Below are 19,511 nucleotides of genomic sequence, written 5' to 3'. Positions count from 1 at the left end.
CTCTTCACACTTTTTAAAAATTCTATAAATTTGACACTTTTGCCTTTGCTGAGGCCTCTTTTGGGAGAAAGGTTCTTCAAGCAGTGCCTTCCGTTTAGGTTCCGTGTCTTGTCCCTCCCTTATCATCTGTGTACTCTAGCTTGGGTATTGATTCCCAATAGTAATTAGACAATCCGTGGACTCATCGTGTCATTAGAAAGAAAACAAAATTTATGCTTACCTGATAAATTTATTTATTTCTTGACATGAGTCCACGGCCCGCCCTGTTCTTTTTGGACAGGGTTTGTTGGTATGTTATAAACTTCAGACACCTCTGCACCTTGCTGCTTCCTTTCTCTCATTTGCTTCGGTCAAATGACTGTGGTTGGATTAAAGGGAGGTGATATTTAACAGCTTTGCTGTGGTGCTCTTTGCCGCCTCCTGCTGGGCAGGAGGGATATTCTCAATAGTAATTAGATCACGGGTGTCAAACACAAGGCCCGCGGGCCGAATCCGGCCCACCAGACCTTGTCATGTGGCCCGTGTAGCCGCCGCGGCCGCCAGCCTTCACCCCTGATACCGCGATTCAGTAATATAAAAATAAACATTTTTTGTCCTCCCCTCCTTTGAATTTGTAATTCCCGCGCCGCGGTCAGCAGCAGCGAATCAGCGACAAGCAAGCAGGCGTGATGTCACCAGGGGCATCTCACGTGACCCCGCGTTGCCACTCTAGAGCACTGAGGAGTGTGAAGTTCTCACAGGAACACGTGGCAGCAGGCTAGAGGACACTGTCTGACAAGTGAGCAGCTGAGATTGTCACTCACTGTGTCGCACACCGGGCCCCGTAATCCTCTGACTTGGCGCTGCCGATCTGGACCAGACGAGAGTGAGTCGAGACTGTGAGAGGTGAGAGTCTGGCTGCCTGCTGCGCATATGAACCTGTGCTCTCAGGCTCAGCTGCAATAAAAAGTTTTAGGCACTCTGGCTGCTAAACCATGAAATCAGAATTATTTTAAAAAAATATCCATTTTTGTGACTTATTCTTAAGTAAGTTTTATTTGTCAGGCAGAGTCTGTTATGCTAGGAAAAAATGCTGGTAATAAAATGACAAATTATATTATTATAAAGTAACTGTAACATTGTCAACCAGGCAGCAGGTAGATTCGCAAATCTGAGGGGTAATTAAAAAATAGTAAAAGCTTCTTAATTTTTTAATTACCCTGGCTGATATTAGCAAATGATCTGCCACTGTTATAATATATACATTTGAGTTTATTTGTTATTATCTGTTGGTTCTGTAAGTACAGAGATGCAGTACCCTTCTGAAGCTTTACTACAAAATATCTGTACTTACAGAACCAACAGATAGATCATAACAAATAAACTGTATATAACAGTGGCAGATCATTTGCTATAGCCAGGGTAATTAAAAAATTAAGAAGCTTTACTGAAAAATATCTCTACCAGCAGATATAACAAATAAAATAACAGCCGAGTGGCAGATTATTTGCTAATAGCATTGAGATAGGCATTCTATGTCCCCCCTACATAATATATAGCCCCCATGTGTCACCCAGCATATAATATATAGCCCCCATCCCCCCTTCATAATATTTTGACCCTTAGTGCTAAACAGTAATAATTGAATGCAGTGACAATAATTTATTATGATAATAAAGAGTGGACACATAGTCCTATACAACCGGCCCTTTGAGGCCCTTTGAGGGTGACCAAACTGCTGATGTGGCCCCCGATGAATTTGAGTTTGACACCCCTGAATTAGATGATCCGTGGACTCATTGTGTCAAGAAATAAATAAATTTATCAGGTAAGCATAAATTTAGTTTTTTTAGTGACGGTTTGAATTGTCCAATCAGTGCTATATCTACAACAAAAGTGCCATATGGGGAGAGCACTGATTGGACAACAATTCAAACTGTTAGCTCACTGAAAAATTGACTTTTGAAGTGGGCGGGGGAATTTTAATTTTATTTCTAAATAGTTAGAGCGCATCTTTATTACAACTGATGAATTAAACTCCATCTAAAATATCACTATCACTCTAATTTTAAAAAGGGGAGAGTTTACTATCACTTTAAGGTTGTCATTTTTAAGGCTATATTTGTTATAGACAGATTAAAACTGTTGTATGCTTGTTCTGGTTGCAGGTTTTGCAGAGGAGACCTCTAACAATGTGCTTGAGATTTCTTATTGTGTTGCTGATTTCTCTGGTTATTTTGGGAGGCTCAGGTTCCTGCAGAAATATCTCTTTTGCCAAACTCATATCAATACCTAAAGGTGCTTTATCTGATAGTCTGTTTGCTGAATCCTTTATTCTTTGTAGTAAACATTTGTCCAATGAAGTAGTTTCTACTTCTCTGAGTTATAACCCTATAATAAATAAGGCGTATTACAAGGTTTGGGTAAGCATTGGCTAATGGTGTTTATACTTCTTTATCTATTCTGCTGACTTTACATATTCTCCAAAACAGTGGAGAATATTACTTGCATACTTCACCAATTTTATCAAACCAATGTGTTAGTGCAAACATAAGTAGAAAGAGTATTTTTTTTACTCCCATATGGTACAGCTTTGGTACTGACCTACCTGTACTTATATGAGAAAACATATTTTACTTGCTGATAAATAAAAAAATTCATGCCTGGCTATGTATGAACTGACTCAAGCAAGAAGTTGAGGGGCAAAGGGGTGACTTTCAAGAGGTGTTTCCGCCTACTCTACTGGTCAAAGGCTATAGTCCCACCAGTAATGATATGATTTACGTAGAGTGTGAAGAAACCGATTTATTGGCAAGTATAGCTCTGGTTATACACTAAAGTAATAGCACAATACTTAGATGAGGGTGTACGTTATGCAATTTAGCACATATGGTATTTCTGTGTCTATTTTCCCTGTTTCTTTATTCAGAGGGAAGAGGAGATGGCCCGCAGACAGCAGGTGCGAGAGCGGAAACAGAAGGAACAAGAAGCCTGGATAAAGCAACAGAAGGAGAAGGGAATCGAAGTGACAGAGGAAGAAGTACTGGATAGATTTGCAGAGGAGGAGGAAAAAATGCCGCCACTGTATGTCCCAGAAGAACCCAGCCGTATCCTTTGTGGTTTTTACGCTACACCTGGAAAATTCTGGCTTTCTATGGTAAGTTCCTTTGTTTGAATCCCTTTATAATGTTAAATCCCTGATGTTAAAATGATGACTCCATCAATAAACAAACAACCCCCCTCTTAGGTTGGAGATAATACTCCCAGTGACCCATGGGGCCAGCCCAAATCAGACAAATTGCTTTCTAATGCATTTGTGCTCATTTTGGCCTTTGCTGCTAATTATTATTATGTGTAATAGTGACAGCGTATATTCCTTAACAAATATTCATATCAAATATTCCTTACTGCGATCTTTGTTGGTCTCATACATTTCCCATATGAAGGATGTAACAGTATGCTTAAAATATGGAGTATCTAGTTTCTCCAAAGATATAGGCCTAGATTACAAGTGGAGCGTTAATTTAACGCACCCGTAAACTGGCAAATTCGCCCGTATACGGGATAAATAACCAGTCATTACGACCGTTAAAAAAATAAACCAGAGGTCAGACCTCTGATTAATTTTTAAATTGTGCCCGAATATCCCCCCAAACAAATGTGTGTAGTGGCTTTATGTAAATAAAAAATAATAGCATTTTTATTTTATTTTTTTAAAAACTGCACTAAGCAGTTTTTAGGGGTTAATTGGAGCAGGTGTGGGGTGTTAGAATAAAACCACACTGAAAAGTGCCTTTACAGTATATAGTGGTCTATGGGGACTGTGTGTTACTAATAAATATATATGTATATGCTTATATACAGATATATTTATGTGTTAATATGTGTATATACACAAACTCATAAATATATGTATTCATATACATATATATTTAAATTTGCTGCCCATCGCTGCATGACTTACCCCCTTTGCTGCGCTAGGTTCTCATGCTGTTTCTGACGGCATGAGAATGAGGCTCCCATTGGAGCCTATGGAAGCGCGCTGTTGTGAGCGCAAACTTGTAATACCAGCGCCAGAATTATTAAGTCCAAGCTATATTTTGTGCTCCACTTATAATCTAGCGCATAGTTTATTGAGAAAATTAGCATTTTGACTGACAGAAAATAGATGGTTGCTATAGGAGGTTTTACTGAGAATATCAGTAATATATGATGTTCTACATTCACTTGTGAACATGTATTGTTGCCGGCCTGTGCTACTGTAACTACTTCTATTTGAGTCATTTAGGTTTATTAGTTATTGCCTCACATCTTCCAAGCTCATATGTAGAAGAGAGGGCGGAGCTTTATGTGATGACGTATAGAACCATTAATATCACACTTCTCTTATTTCAGAGATAAATATAAAATCTTGTTAACCTATAAGATGTTATAAAGCTGCAGGGGACAGTTACTATGCTGTTTACAGAGCCTCATTATCATTTCTGCCTTCAACCTTTGCAAACAAATGTGCTGAAATGTCACAAAGATACAGTGTTTGTACGCAAAATGCATCAGGCAGCCATTAAACAAGCCGTGTTTTATTTACCAGGTTATCTCTTGCTCCAAAGCAGCCAGAAAGACTGTAGACCCCCACTCTACGGCAGCACGTTGTGAAGCAATACATTGCCGCCTTCCCTGAAATGGTTAATCTGGTTAAACCCTCTAAGCTGCCTTAACCGTATAGTGATGTCACTTATCACCCCCATGAACCTGTAATTTTGTTCCTTCCTCTAGGACGGCTACGATTCGGGATTCTTCTATCTCTGTACATTTTCAGATAGCAAGGACCAGACATATGACCCTTCCTCGAGAATGGATGAACCTTTAACTGCTTTGCCCCTTGAAGACACTAGCGACAACCCTATCCATAAAATACAGTTCAGGTAAAGAGGGTGAGATGTGTTACAACATGCAACATCTTCTGATTACAACAAATGTAGAACTTGTTCCACCTTTAGTTAGATCGCTTTGTTTGTGCATCGCTGATCATAGCTTACTATGTGCCAGATTGCAAATGGGGCGGAGCCTTGTTCCATACCGGCCTTGAACAGCACTCATTAGACATTGTGATACAGTCTTTTGCGAGCAGCGTTCTATGATTGGGACAGTCTCATGTGTATGCCTTGTGACTTGTTTTTAATGAATTGTTATACCTTTTAACCACTTCTGATTCATTCCTTGAAGCTGGGATATCGTTCTTTGCCTTGTCTCCTATTAGGAGCTTCCTATGCATTTATATCTAGAGCTTTATTATGAAGCTCTAGACAATGTGAGTACCGTTTCTGGCTCTTCTGCAATTTGTATAACCACAGAACTTCACTATATGCGTTTCTTCCTTTTTCCCTGAGGTTCACCTGCTGAGCATTACCAACGTGATTACCTGGGACATTTTATCCTTTTTTTGTGCACCATCACATTTGTTTTTGTGTTTTTTGATTATTTATTTGATTGGGATTTAAGCAAGTTTATATATTTTTTTAACATATATACATACACACACTTTTGAGCCCTTACTAGTCAAATATGTTGAAACATGCAATATAATTTTTATTAATTTTTAACATGTTTTAATGCTTTTTGAATATAAATACTTCCTATGTTCTTCACTTAGAAGGAAATGTTCTTATATATTTATTAAATGTATTATATTTTTAATTAGATATTTATATACATCTTTATATGCAATATCTATCTATCTATCTATCTATCTATCTATCTATTAAGTATAGATATATATTTTACAAAAAATAATCATATATACTGTATATAGAAATATCTGTTTAAAAATACTTTCTACTATGTGAAGAAGATAGAAATGTAAAGTATTTCTAAAGCACCTTCGGTTTTAGCGCAGTTGATCTAGCGCAGTGTCGTTAGCTCGTGAGTGGTGACTAATAAGGCTTTTTTATAGAGGAGGAAAATATTGCGCAGTCGCAATATTCGAAGTCCTGAAGTTAACGCACTCCTCACAATAAAGATATATAGGCCCAGGACCACATCAAAGTTTCTTCCTTCCTGGGTCCCTAACCTACAGCCAGACAAGCCTGGGTGCAAAGCCCATAGGAAAAATTACTCAGGCCATTAACCCCAGCAAGAGAGTGCCAGTCTTTCTATGTGTTGTGTAAATAATTTTATTTTGTAATTTTCCCTATGGACTTTGCACCCAGGCTCGTCTAGGGTTAACTGCCTGAGTCACTAATGCTGTGCTGCTGTCTGTGAGTGCTAGTGAGCACCCAGGGCTGTGAGTTTTGCAGGATCATGGGATGTGCACACAGTCCAGTTTAAGAGTGCAGTCCATTTCTGTGTTTTATGTGTGTGTGTCTGTGTATATATACATATATATATATATATATATACAATGTGTGTGTGTGTATATATATGTGTGTGTGTGTGTGTATGTATATATATATATATATTTATATATATATATATATATATATATATATATATATATATATAATGTATATGTATGTATGTATATAGATAATTAGTGACAACTTTGGTTCAGAAGACACTTAAAGGGTCGCACTATGCTTTTAGAACACATTCTAAACATTCTTTCCTATTCTGGAGAAGAATGTGTTGACCACAAGGTATCTCTCTGAGGATCAAATATGGTTCAGATTGGCAGCTGTCCAGTATAGCTATATGGGGTAATAACCCACATAAATTTAATTATTTTATTATAAAAAGTGGTGTTTTCTCTCTCTAGTTTTGCTAACAATATTGTTATATTGCATTTTTCATAGTTTTCTAAAAAATGTAAAATAAATGCTTCAGATCATAAAATCTGTTCTTTTTCTGCTATAGCTCCAACAAACAGCTGCTCTTCTGTGGGATGCAGGACGGATCAGTGAGGGTCTACCCTCTGCAGGCCAATGATCCTTTACTGGAGTCCCTACATGGCTACTGGTCTCTGGGTGTCCATGATAACCAATATGGGAGTATCCAGGCCATCTGCTGCAGCTACGACAACCAGTACTTGGTGACCTGTGGAGCTGATAGCAACATCTTCAGCTTCAGCATCCTCACCATGGAAGATATTGAGCGTGACCTGAAAGTGAAGAAAACCAAAGTGCCGTCTCCAAGGGTATAGTCTATTCAAGAGCTCTTATTGGTGAAAGAGATCTTTCTTCACTTAGCCATTAAATCTGTGGCAACCAGGGGTTAATGAGAGGCTGGCAAGACAATATACATGATTCCTTTTTAACAATATTACATATCTTATTAGCTAATTGTCTCATTGAAGCTTTTTAAATGGACATAAAACTCAATTAAATACCACATGAATTTCAGTTTTGAATATCAATACATACGTATTAACAAAAATACTTCCAGTAAAAGTTTTTTCTGCGTCAGTTGCTGCATCATTCTCTGCGTATTGTGGTGCAAAAAGCTTTCCTGTGTCTGTGGCATTAAAATGATGCAATTACCGTCATTCCGGTGTCCGATGATTGGAGTTATTCCTGAGTGTGATAGTGCTACTGCTTCTGATTCCTATGTTTGACCTGCTCCCGTTTTTGCCTACTCTTCTTGCCTAATCCCTTTGCTGCTGTTCTGAAGGCTCCGGGGTTTGACCTTGGCCTGCCTTTTGACTACCTGCTGTCTGCTGTTTTGTTGTTTCTTTGCCTGTAAGTTACTGACTTCTTCCTGTTTCTGCCTCTGCCTCTACCTACTCCTTGGTACCGCCTCTGCCTGTAAGTTACTGACTTCTTCCTGTTTCTGCCTCTGCCTCTACCTACTCCTTAGTACCGCTCTGCCTGTAAGTTACTGACTTCTTCCTGTTTCTGCCTCTGCCTCTACCTACTCCTTGGTACTGTCTCTGCCTGTAAGTTACTGACTTCTTCCTGTTTCTGCCTCTGCCTCTACCTACTCCTTAGTACCGCTCTGCCTGTAAGTTACTGACTTCTTCCTGTTTCTGCCTCTGCCTCTACCTACTCCTTGGTACTGTCTCTGCCTGTAAATTACTGACTTCTTCCTGTTTCTGCCTCTGCCTCTACCTACTCCTTAGTACCGCTCTGCCTGTAAGTTACTGACTTCTTCCTGTTTCTGCCTCTGTCTTTACCTACTCCTTGGTACTGTCTCTGCCTGTAAATTACTGACTTCTTCCTGTTTCTGCCTCTGCCTCTACCTACTCCTTGGTACTGTCTCTGCCTGTAAGTTACTGACTTCTTCCTGTTTCTGCCTCTGCCTCTACCTACTCCTTAGTACCGCTCTGCCTGTAAGTTACTGACTTCTTCCTGTTTCTGCCTCTGCCTCTACCTACTCCTTGGTACTGTCTCTGCCTGTAAATTACTGACTTCTTCCTGTTTCTGCCTCTGCCTCTACCTACTCCTTAGTACCGCTCTGCCTGTAAGTTACTGACTTCTTCCTTTTTCTGCCTCTGCCTCTACCTACTCCTTGGTACTGTCTCTGCCTGTAAATTACTGACTTCTTCCTGTTTCTGCCTCTGCCTCTACCTACTCCTTAGTACCGCTCTGCCTGTAAGTTACTGACTTCTTCCTGTTTCTGCCTCTGTCTTTACCTACTCCTTGGTACTGTCTCTGCCTGTAAATTACTGACTTCTTCCTGTTTCTGCCTCTGCCTCTACCTACTCCTTAGTACCGCTCTGCCTGTAAGTTACTGACTTCTTCCTGTTTCTGCCTCTGCCTCTACCTACTCCTTGGTACCGCTCTGCCTGCAGTTTCTGACCTTTAGCATGAGCAATTACTATCTTGTCTTGTCCTAGTCACATCCTAGGTCTTATCCAGATGATTAGGACAGTCTTTGTTTTACAACTTTTCAGTCTCTGTATCCATACCTGGACAGTACTAACTTTTACTAGAAATATTTTTGCTAATACAAATGTGTATTGGACAAATGATTCTTTTCAAAATGGAAACGCATTCATGTGGATTTCTATATTGTGTTTTATGTCCCTTTAATGTGGATATTATCAGTATCCGTTCTAGAGGATTCTGGGTGTTTTCTGCATTCCCAGTTCTTACCATTTTTCACATCCCTACATTTAGAATACAGCCCCTTTTTACATGTTTTTGCTGTTACAGGTCAGAACTACTCCTGAATACTGCAGTACTCAATTTGCTTTGTGGCACAGTATATTTGATAGGTGCATGTGATAAATCATTGTCTGTGACTCTCCAGATGCTAATTAACCTCAAAATAAGCCTAAGGTGCCACTTAAGCTTTAGAGACAAACCTGCACGTCTCAGCAATGAGTTCTTTAGTACATCACAAAGTTTCTTTAAAAGTAGCCGAGCGTATTTTCTTAATTTAACCTGGGAGTGTATCATATTGTAGTTGTAATCTTAGCTTAACTAGTAGAAAAAAAGAAATGAGTTTTGTTTTTCTATCATTTGTTATAAAATGTTATCCAATCCCAGACCATTGTTGCCAATGCTTCAAAAGTAAGGTGTGATATACTCGTATTCATGTTGTAACAGAAAGATCTGGAAGATGAAAAGCCTGCAGAAGACATCGAAGATCCAAATACTTACAGGTAACTTCTGAATATTTATATATTTATAAAATATTTGCTATTTATATTTGAGATGACCAATTGTATTGGGAAATGGGAATTTGCTTTGCTATAATGCCGTCTGATTTATCTAATGCCTTTCAGTTAGAGCAATAATGTTGTCTAGAAATGATCATATGAGTTCTATCTGGTTCTATTTTGCTCATGTGCCTTGTTTATCTGGGACTGATGACTATGGCTGAACTGGGGCTTGTTACTTTGTCACTTGGGACTATTAATAATCACGGAGTTGGTCAAACGTTAAGAACAAATCAGACCTTGACATAGGACCTTTGAGATCTTCTCATTGCTCCAGAATATCTTGATGGAGCGGCTTTGCCAAGCTGTTTCACTGGATCAGCTTTATGAAACAAAACCGATCACAAACTTAATTTGTTAGCAATGTTTATTGTTTAATGACTTCTCAGTGGCAAAGAGGAACAAATGTAATTGTTTAAAGCGAGCTGGGTGCTTGATGAGGCTGTACAACCCAGCACAGACTCTCTGAGCAGGCACAGCATTTGAATACAAGGATCTGGAGCTTAGCTAGATATGTTCTGCCCATACAGAAGAAAAGCTATAAACAAAACAAAAAAAAACCTTTTATTACAAATATGTTTTACATGCGTATTGCCTACATTTTTATATTCAAAACTGAAATGCACTTATGAGTATTTCAATTTTTAGTGATATTTCTTTTTATGACAAATCCTGTATTTCTGGTTATTGTCTGCTCTATTCCTTCACCACTTCCTTTTGATTTTTCTTCTCTCTGTGTTTTATAATTCAATTATTTCTTGAAATTGGTTGGTTAAAACTTAATTCATTGTGTAACAGCTATACAGATCTTAATCAGTTATACAATTAAATGTTTTCTTTGCCAGACTACTGTAAAAAATATGTAAATGTATGATGAACCATTTTTGACTAGATTGGTTCTAACAGGCATCTTTGTGAAGCTTTTAAAACAAATTCTGTGACTTTGCCATAATGGACTCTTTCCTTTGTGATAGTATTGAGACGGCCAAGCAGAAACTGCAGCACGACCTTCTAATGAAACAAGCAGAGGAGAAGAAGGAGCAGAAGAAACAGGAGCTGAAGCGGCTAAGGAAGACGTTCCGGCTATTGCTGAAAGAGAATATGGAGCTTCCGTCTCACATGCAGCTAGGAAGACCAGTAGGTATCCCAGCGCCACCATATTGCAAAACTCATTGCATCAGCAACAGCACACTGCAACCCACCTGATCATGGGGCTTAATACCATTGGCAATAATATTATGGGGTTTCCACACTATGATGTAGGTGGGCAGTAAGAATGATTGTGATCAGTTTATATAGTGAACCATTTAATGTGTTTTTTCCTGAATATGTCCTTGCTGCCTTCCAAATAAGTTTTGCTGGGTCTCTTGCTGTACATTATGCACTGAATACAGAAAGAGGACTCTTTGGAGCTCAGTTCCAGCAAGGGCAGAATAAGTTCTATAGATCTGCTCAAGACATATTCCTTATTTTTTAAGAGATGAATGAGAATTCTTGATAAATGCATTGTAGACTATTATATGTTTAATCCTTGGACTCTTTTATGCCCTATACTTCTGTTTCCTTACTTTTTATAGGAGTTTGAGATGGATCATAGAATTCGAGAGGAGATGGAGAGACAAACTTCTGAGAGAATCCGCACAGTGATGAAGGAACTGGCCTGGGAACAGGAAAAACACAGGATTGGGCTGGAAAAACTGCATTCTCGGTAAGTGACAAGTGTTTGTCAGTGGGTAAAAATTTCTTACTCATAAAATGTCAGGTCAGGACAAACTAAATCAAATGAAACCTGACTTTCCTACAGCTCATGTCTAGCAGTCTAGCAGCAATCTAGCAGTTAGATAATCCCAAACGATTGCTATAATGTGTAGATTAGGAGTTGACGGGGTCATAGGAGAGAACTATGAGCCCATATTTACTGTCCATATGTAGCGTTCAAATGCATTTTTGAACATTCATGTTCCAAGCAGATTTTAGGCTTTATCTCCCGAAACCAGGCATTATTTTGAGAACGCTGCACCCAAGTTAGTGGGGTTTCCTTAGCAACTCTCCCCCTAAGGTTTTTTTTGTTGGCTGTGTTTGCAATCTTTACATATTCTAGTGCTACAATAATTTAAGTGCACCAACCTGATTCCAACATGGCTAAGGAAACAAGGTAACCAGGAAAAAAAGGACTAGAGAAGCACTTTATTAATAAATAATTGAGAATATATCATCTATGGTTTTTGGCTTTTGATATCCACTTGCAAAGGGCCAGATTATGAGTGGAGTACTTTTTAGTGCTTTCACTATTTTACTATTGTGCTAGAAGTTAAACGTTTTGCTTGCGTCGAGTTGCGCTGGTATTATGAGTTGAAAGTAAAAAGTTATCGCTCTTGTGCTAAACCTGCACAAAAAGACAAAGTTAGAATATTGCACGATAACCTATTCCCCCCATAGATGTCAATGGGGAAAAAAAACTAACACCCAACTCAAGCGCAAACCCGATCTCATATTCTCATGTGCAATAACCCAACATGAAAATATGAATATTTCACATTCCAATGTTCTTTGACTATGTTTTTTTTATTCATAAATGTGTATATATATATGTATATGTATGTATGTATTTTGGTAAAATATCTATCTATATGTACAGTATATATATATATATATATATATATATATATATATATATATATATATATATATATATATATATATGATTATGATTATATATAGGTATAGAGATATATACATACACACAAACACACACATATATATATGTAAAGATTGGTTGTAGGCGCAAGAACAGGGCTTATAACTGAAGGTTAGTCAGTTTGTATAAACAATACAATACAATAAAATGATACAATGCAATAAAATGTTATAAAATGTGTATGTGTGTGTATATATATATATATATATATATATATACACACACACACACATATATATACATATACATAAAAGTTAAAACAAAACCAGGTCCAGCAATAATAGTCCCAGAAACAGTCTAAAAAAATTCCCACGTGAAAGAAATTCTTCTAAATGACAAACTCCAGGTAAGTTGGTGTGTCCAAAATAACCAATAGGGATAGATGAACTTCCTACTTGCAAAAAACTACCTCAATCGAAATGAGATAAGTGCCGCACAGATTTTCAAGTAGTTGGCTCTCTAGTCATTGGCTCCTCTCCACAGGTAGATCTGCTTCCTTCAATGCCCCTTGCAGAAAGATTTCCTCTTTGTTTATTCTCTCAGAGTAGTTGCAATCCCTTATTTGAGTGCAGAAACCAATGCAGCTGTGATGTCATGAGCAAGTGGGTGGAGCAATCAAAATGGTGTCAAGATCAATACCCTCCCAACATTTGTAGCTGAGATTGAGGGACTCGTTTACTTTCAAATTGCAATACAAGCGCAATTTATCCTGCACGCAAATGAAAGCGAAAAACCCAATATCACTCGCACACAAACGTTTACGCTCCACTCGTAATCTTGCCCAAAATCATTAATCTGTGCTCTGTGTGTATTTATGACTATTTTCTTGTAATGCCTTGAAGTAGGTTCTTCCCTTTACATATGTGCGTGTTTGATTAGTCACTATTTTACTAAATTGTCTTCCTCTTTTAAATAAACATCACATTTTTATCAATTTGCTGATAAGTTAATTAAATGTAACTAATAGGTAAATGATTAGTAATATCGGTGTACACACTTGCCTAGCTTAAAGGGACAGTCTACACCAGAATTTTTATTGTTTAAAAAGATAGATAATACCTTTTATTACCCATTCCCTAGTTTTGCACAACTAACACAGTTATATAAATATCTAAGCCTCTGCTAACTGCCCCTTATTTCAGTTCTTTTGACAGACATCCATTTTAGCTAATCAGAGCTGGCTTACCTGAACTCCACGTGCGTGAGCACAGTGTTATCTATATATGACACACATGAACTAACATCCTCTAGTGGTGAAAAACTGTCAAAATGCCCTGAGAGAAGAAATTAGCATATGAACCGACTATGTTTAGCTTTCACCTAAGAATACCAAGAGAACAAAGCAAAATTGGTGATAAAAGTCAATTGGAAAATTGTTTAAAATTACATGCCCTATCGGAATCATGAAAGTTTATTTTGGACTAGACTGTCCCTTTAAAGGCATCATAGACCCTCAGATACAGTGTTAAATCAAGGATCATAGATTTATCGCTGCGTGTTATTGCCTTAGTAGAAACAATGTTCTCTCTGTCAAACACTAGGTTTCGGGATAATATTGAATGTGACACAGTCACCGTTCACGCAATCAACAGTGAGCACCAAGTGTCTACATATAGGCTGTTAGCTCTGTCTGAGAAATACTACAGGGTGAGGATGATGTTTTCCAAGAGAAGACCAACTCAGTATGAACTGCGCTTGCAAGAAGAAGGTGCGGTCAAAGAGGTTCGTCAGGCAGGTGAGAAGCTTAAAGGAACAGTATACACTAATTTTCATATAACTGCATGTAATAGACACGATTATAAAGAAGAATATGCACAGATACTGATCTAAACATCCAGTATAAAACTTACTTAGAAGCTTCCAGTTTAGCATTGTTGATGAGGTTAGTCTGGGACACACACTAAAAGGGGCTGGGAAAACAGGAAGAGCAGACACTCCCCCCCTCCCTCCATATGAAAAGACAGATAACATAAACAGGAGCCAGCAGGAGTCTGTAGACATCAGTATACATCTGGCACTGTAGGGCTTGGTTAGGAGTCTAAAAATCAGCACAATGTTCTTAAAAAAATAAGCACAACTGTACATTGTTACAAAAACACCCCCAAATGGGCTATATAAATGGATCTTCTACAAAACCTTTATGCACAAAAAAAATCTAGTGTACAATGTCATTTTAAGTGAATGTTACCTGGTCATATTTATGGCATAACTACAGTTTATGGGCTAGTCCAGGTGGCAGATTCCTGTAACATTTCAGACATCTGTGGGTCAGTAAGATTCAGCTAAGTATGTATGATATTTTTATTTTAAAGCTACAAATGATAGGCCCTCTATAATATAAATATGCCAATACAATAATGAAAATATAATACAGGAACAGTGCACATAAGAGTAGATGCCTATGGATTTGGTTAAAGGGCTTTGTAAACAAAAAAGACATTAATGGGTCAGTTTTCCTACTTCTTGGTGCCAAAGCCATCACAATAGAGTTGCTACTTTTTAAGTAATAATATATAATAAGATTATTATCATTGTGGTTAACCCCTTAAGGACAAGGCCATTTTTCAATTTCTTTCCCTTAAGGACCAGGACTATATTTACATTTCTGCGGTGTTTGTGTTTAGCTGTAATTTTCCTCTTACTCATTTACTGTACCCACACATATTATATACCGTTTTTCTCGCCATTAAATGGACTTTCTAAAGATACCATTATTTTCATCATATCTTATAATTTACCATAATTTTTTAATAAAATATGATTAAAATGGAACAAACAGACTTTTTCTAACTTTGACCCCCATAATCTGTTACACATCTGCAACCACCAAAAAAAGCCCATGCTAAATAGTTTCTAAATTTTTTCCTGAGTTTAGAAATACCCAATGTTTACATTTTCTTTGCTTTTTTGCAAGTTATAGGGAAATAAATACAAGTAGCACTTTGCATTTTCCAAACCACTTTTTTTCAAAATTAGCTATAGTTACATTGGAACACTGATATCTTCCAGGAATCCCTGAATATCCCTTGACATGTATATATTTTTTTTATTTGACAACCCAAAGTATTGATCTAGGCCCATTTTGGTATATTTCATGCCACCATTTCACCCCCAAATGCGATCAAATAAAAAAAATCGTTCACTTTTTCAAAAACTTTTTCACAAACTTTAGGTTTCTCACTGAAATTATTTACAAACAACTTGTGCAATTATGGCACAAATGATTGTAAATGCTTCTCTGGGAACCCCTTTGTTCAGAAATAGCAGACATTTATGGCTGTGGCATTACTTTTTGGTAATTAGAAGGCCGCTAAATGCCGCTGCACACCACACTTGTATTAGACCCAGCAGTGAAGGGGTTAATTAGGGAGCTTTTAGGGTTAATTTTAGCTTTAGGGTAGTGTAGTAGACAACCCAAAGTATTGATCTAGGCCCATTTTGGTATATTTCATGCCACCATTTCACCGTCAAATTTGATCGAATAAAAAAAATTGTTCACTTTTTCACTAACTTTGGGTTTCTCACTGAAATTATTTACAAACAGCTTGTGCAGTTATGGCACAAATGGTTGTAAATGCTTCTCTGGGATCCCCTTTGTTCAGAAATAGAAGACATATATGGCTTTGGCATTGCTTTTTGGTAATTAGAAGGCCACTAAATGCCGCTGCGCACCATACTTTTATTATGCACAGCATTGACAGGGTTAATTAGGTAGCTTGTAGGGAGCTTGAAGGGTTAATTTTAGCTTTAGTGTAGAGATCAGCCTACCACCTGACACATCCCACTCCCTGATCCCTCCCAAACATCTCTCTTCCCTCCCCCACCCCACAATTGTCTGCTAGTACTAAAATAAAAGGCTTTTTTTTTTTTTTAAATTTAAAAAAATCTAAAAATATATGTTCAGCTGTGATGGACCCCTCCTTAGCCCCCAAACAGCTCTCTAACCCTCCCCTACCTATTTGCTGCCATCTTGGGTACTGGCAGCTGTCTGCCAGTACCCAGTTTGCCTCCCAAAAATTTTTTTTTCTTTCTAATGACACAGTGAGTCAACGGATCATCATCAATTACTGTTGGGAATATCACTCCTGGCCACAGCAAAGCTTTTAAATATCACTCCCCTACCCACAATCCCCCAGTCATTCTCTTTGCCTGTAGTGCAAGTAAGAGGTGAAGTTTAGGTGTCTGATGAGAAGTTTTCTTCAATCAACATTTTTTTTTTTTTTTTAGCAGAGTAAGCTTACTCTGTTCTTTTCTGGGGTCTAGCCTAGTCCACATCAGTCTCTTCAGTAGGGCAGTGGTGGGTTTTGAGCACTTGAGAACTTGTGAGGTACAATCCTCACTGCGTTTTCTCAAGAATCTGCTGCCCTAACTAGAAAACCTGAGTAGGTTTACTCAGTTTTTCTCCCTTCACAGGTCCATGTGAGGTGCTGCGCCCTCTCAAACCAGGTGAGCTGTCCTGCTACCGGACAACACTTTCAGGTAAGTGCCATTTTAATTTTCTTTTGCAAGGAGATTGCTGGCACTTGTTACAGCTAAAAGCTGTCTTATTTAATATGGGACTTTATTAAACCTTCATGTTTGGGGTTTCTTTTAAGTAGTTTGGGCATTGAGACTGTGAGGTGATTTATGGTGGCTCAGTGTGTTATAGTAGTTTTTATACTTTAACTTTTGGTCATGGAGATTACTGTTGTAAGCTTTTTTTTCTGCAGTTAGGGCTCTGTAACTGCTCTGTATTTGAAAATGATCTGCAGGACAGGCAGGCACCTCAGTAAAGCTACTGAGGTGTATAGGTAGCCTGAGGTCTATTTGGTTTGTTGCGCTAACACAAATTTTTATTTAAAGACACAGTACACATTTATTTTTTATTTTCAAATAAAGAATTTTTACACTTTATCCTTATTTATTACATAAGATGGATCAAGAGGCTTTTCAAACCATTATCCCAGGCGAAGTTGCTGCTTGTCAGTTATGTTTTGATGCTCAGGTGGAACCCCCAGTTCCTTTTTGTTCCTCATGCATTGAGAGAACTTTAAGTTATAGAGGTAAAATATTTGACCATGAGCCACCATTATCCCAGGCAAATGCTGTTCAGGTGTCTCCTGTTGCAGATATGCAGCAGCTTTCTCCTCAAGCGCCCCAACTTTTTCAGTCTCCACATACAGTGCCCTCTTGCAATCCTGTAGGATTTTCTCTACAAGACATTGCTTCCCAAGTATCCCTTGAGGTATCTGAGGCCTTGTCAGCTTTCCCCATGTTGCAGGGAAGGCATAAAAGGGAATTTAAGGAAACAGTAAGGTTTCTGATCAAGTTCTGGCTATCCAGAGTGTCCCTTCCCATAAGCCTGAGGAAGAAGACATGTTGGTAGCATCTGAGGGGGAAATCTCAGACTCAGACAGTGTAATTCCTTCTTCTGATGCTGAAGTGGTATCCTTCAGATTTAAGCTAGAACACCTTCGCTTATTACTTAAGGAGGTTTTGGCTACTTTGGACGACTCCGACACAACTATCCTAGTCAATCCTTAAAAGTCTAGTAAATTGAACAAATACTTTGATTTTCCCTCCGCGGTGGAGGTTTTTCTGGTTCCTGACCGTGCTGTGGAGATTATTGCTCGAGAATGGGAAAGACCTGGTATTCCCTTTTCTCCATCTCCTATTTTTAAGAAGATGTTTCCTATAGCGGATTCTATTGAGGTGTCATCGCAGACGGTTCCTAAGGTAGAAGGAGCGATCTCCACTTTGACCAAGAGGACTACTATTCCCATAGAGGATAGTTGTTCTTTTAAAGATCCAATGGATAAAAAATTGGAGGCTTTACTAAAAAAGATTTATGTCCACCAGGGTCTACAATGGCAACCTGCGGTGTGTATCGCCACTGTTACCAGTGCTGCAGCTTACTGGTTTGATGCGTTGTCTGAATCTCTTCAGACGGATACCCCTCTTGATGAGACCCAGGACAGGATTAAGGCTCTCAAGTTAGCCAATTCCTTCATTACAGATGCTTCCTTACAGGTTATTAAACTGGGAGCCAAAATTTCTGGTTTATCAGGGCCTTGTGGTTGAAGTCCTGGTCTGCTGATGTTTCATCTAAATCTAAGCTCATGGCTATTTCTTACAAGGGTAAGGCTTGTTTGGACCTGGTTTGGCGGAAATTATCTCAGATATTACTGGAGGGAAGGGTTCTTTTCTTCCTCAAGATAAAAAGAATAAGCAGAAGGGACGTCAGAGTAATTTTCGTTCCTTTCATAACTTTAAAGGCAAGTCTTCCTCCCCTTCCTCCAAGCAAGATCAAACCAAGCCTTCCTGGAAGCCCAACCAGTCCTGGAATAAAGGAAAGCAATCTTAAACGCATTCAGCTAATTCCAAGTCAGCATGAAGTGTTGGCACTCGATCCGGGAGCAGATCTTGTAGGGGCAGACTCTCTCTCTTTTTCCCCAGGCTTGGATAAGAGATGTACTGGATCCCTGGGCAGTGGACAAAATAGACTTCAAATCTTTTCCTCCCAGAGGCAGGTTTCTCCTCTCCAGATTATCTGTAGATCAGACAAAAAGAGAGGCATTCTTACATTGTGTCAAGGACCTTGCAGCCCTGGGGATAATAGTTCCAGTTCCCTTTCAGGAAAGGGGTCTGGGATTTTACTCGAATCTGTTCATAGTTCCCAAAAAGGAGGGAACTTTTCGACCAATCCTAGATCTAAAATGTCTAAACAAGTTTCTCAGAGTGCCATCCTTCAAGATGGAGACTATATGCTCCATTCTTCCCTTGGTACAAGAGGGTCAGTTCATGACAACCATAGACCTAAAGGATGCATACCTTCATGTTCCCATTCACAGGGACCATCACAAGTTTCTGAGATTTGCCTTTTTGGACAATCATTTCCAGTTCGTGGCCCTTCCAGTTGGCCTTGCCACAGCTCCCATCATTTTTTCAAAGGTTCTGGGGGCTCTTTTAGCTGTGATTCGATCTCGGGGCATTGCAGTGGCACCTTATCTGTACGACATTCTAGTTCAGGCGCCATCTTTTCAACAAGCAGAATCTTATATGGAGATCTTGTTGTCTTTTCTTCGATCCCACGGATGGAAGGTGAATCGGGAAAAAAGTTCTCTGGTTCCAGCTACAAGGGTCGTATTTTTCAGGACCATAATAGACTCCCTGTTAATGAAGATTTTTCTGACAGAAGTAAGAAAAAGAAAGATTTTCGACTCTTGTCTTTCCCTTCAGTCCTCTCCACGGCCGTCA

The 19,511-nt window shown here is 38.6% G+C and overlaps 1 protein-coding gene across 1 annotated transcript in view; it reads left to right on the top strand.

The window, feature by feature from the left end:
* The window catches only part of CFAP44 (cilia and flagella associated protein 44), a 296,056-nt gene that overhangs the window by 150,270 nt on the left and 126,275 nt on the right, over positions 1-19,511 (top strand). Inside the window, exons 17-23 of the mRNA XM_053705145.1 lie at positions 2,909-3,136; positions 4,756-4,904; positions 6,832-7,111; positions 9,465-9,520; positions 10,552-10,714; positions 11,155-11,285; positions 13,817-14,010. Of these exons, the coding sequence (XP_053561120.1) occupies positions 2,909-3,136; positions 4,756-4,904; positions 6,832-7,111; positions 9,465-9,520; positions 10,552-10,714; positions 11,155-11,285; positions 13,817-14,010 (1,201 nt within the window). The remainder of the gene's footprint in view (positions 1-2,908; positions 3,137-4,755; positions 4,905-6,831; positions 7,112-9,464; positions 9,521-10,551; positions 10,715-11,154; positions 11,286-13,816; positions 14,011-19,511) is intronic.

This window comes from Bombina bombina, chromosome 3, assembly GCF_027579735.1.
Source record: "Bombina bombina isolate aBomBom1 chromosome 3, aBomBom1.pri, whole genome shotgun sequence".
Lineage (NCBI taxonomy): Eukaryota > Metazoa > Chordata > Amphibia > Anura > Bombinatoridae > Bombina > Bombina bombina.
This window is presented reverse-complemented; position numbering and strand designations above follow the sequence as displayed.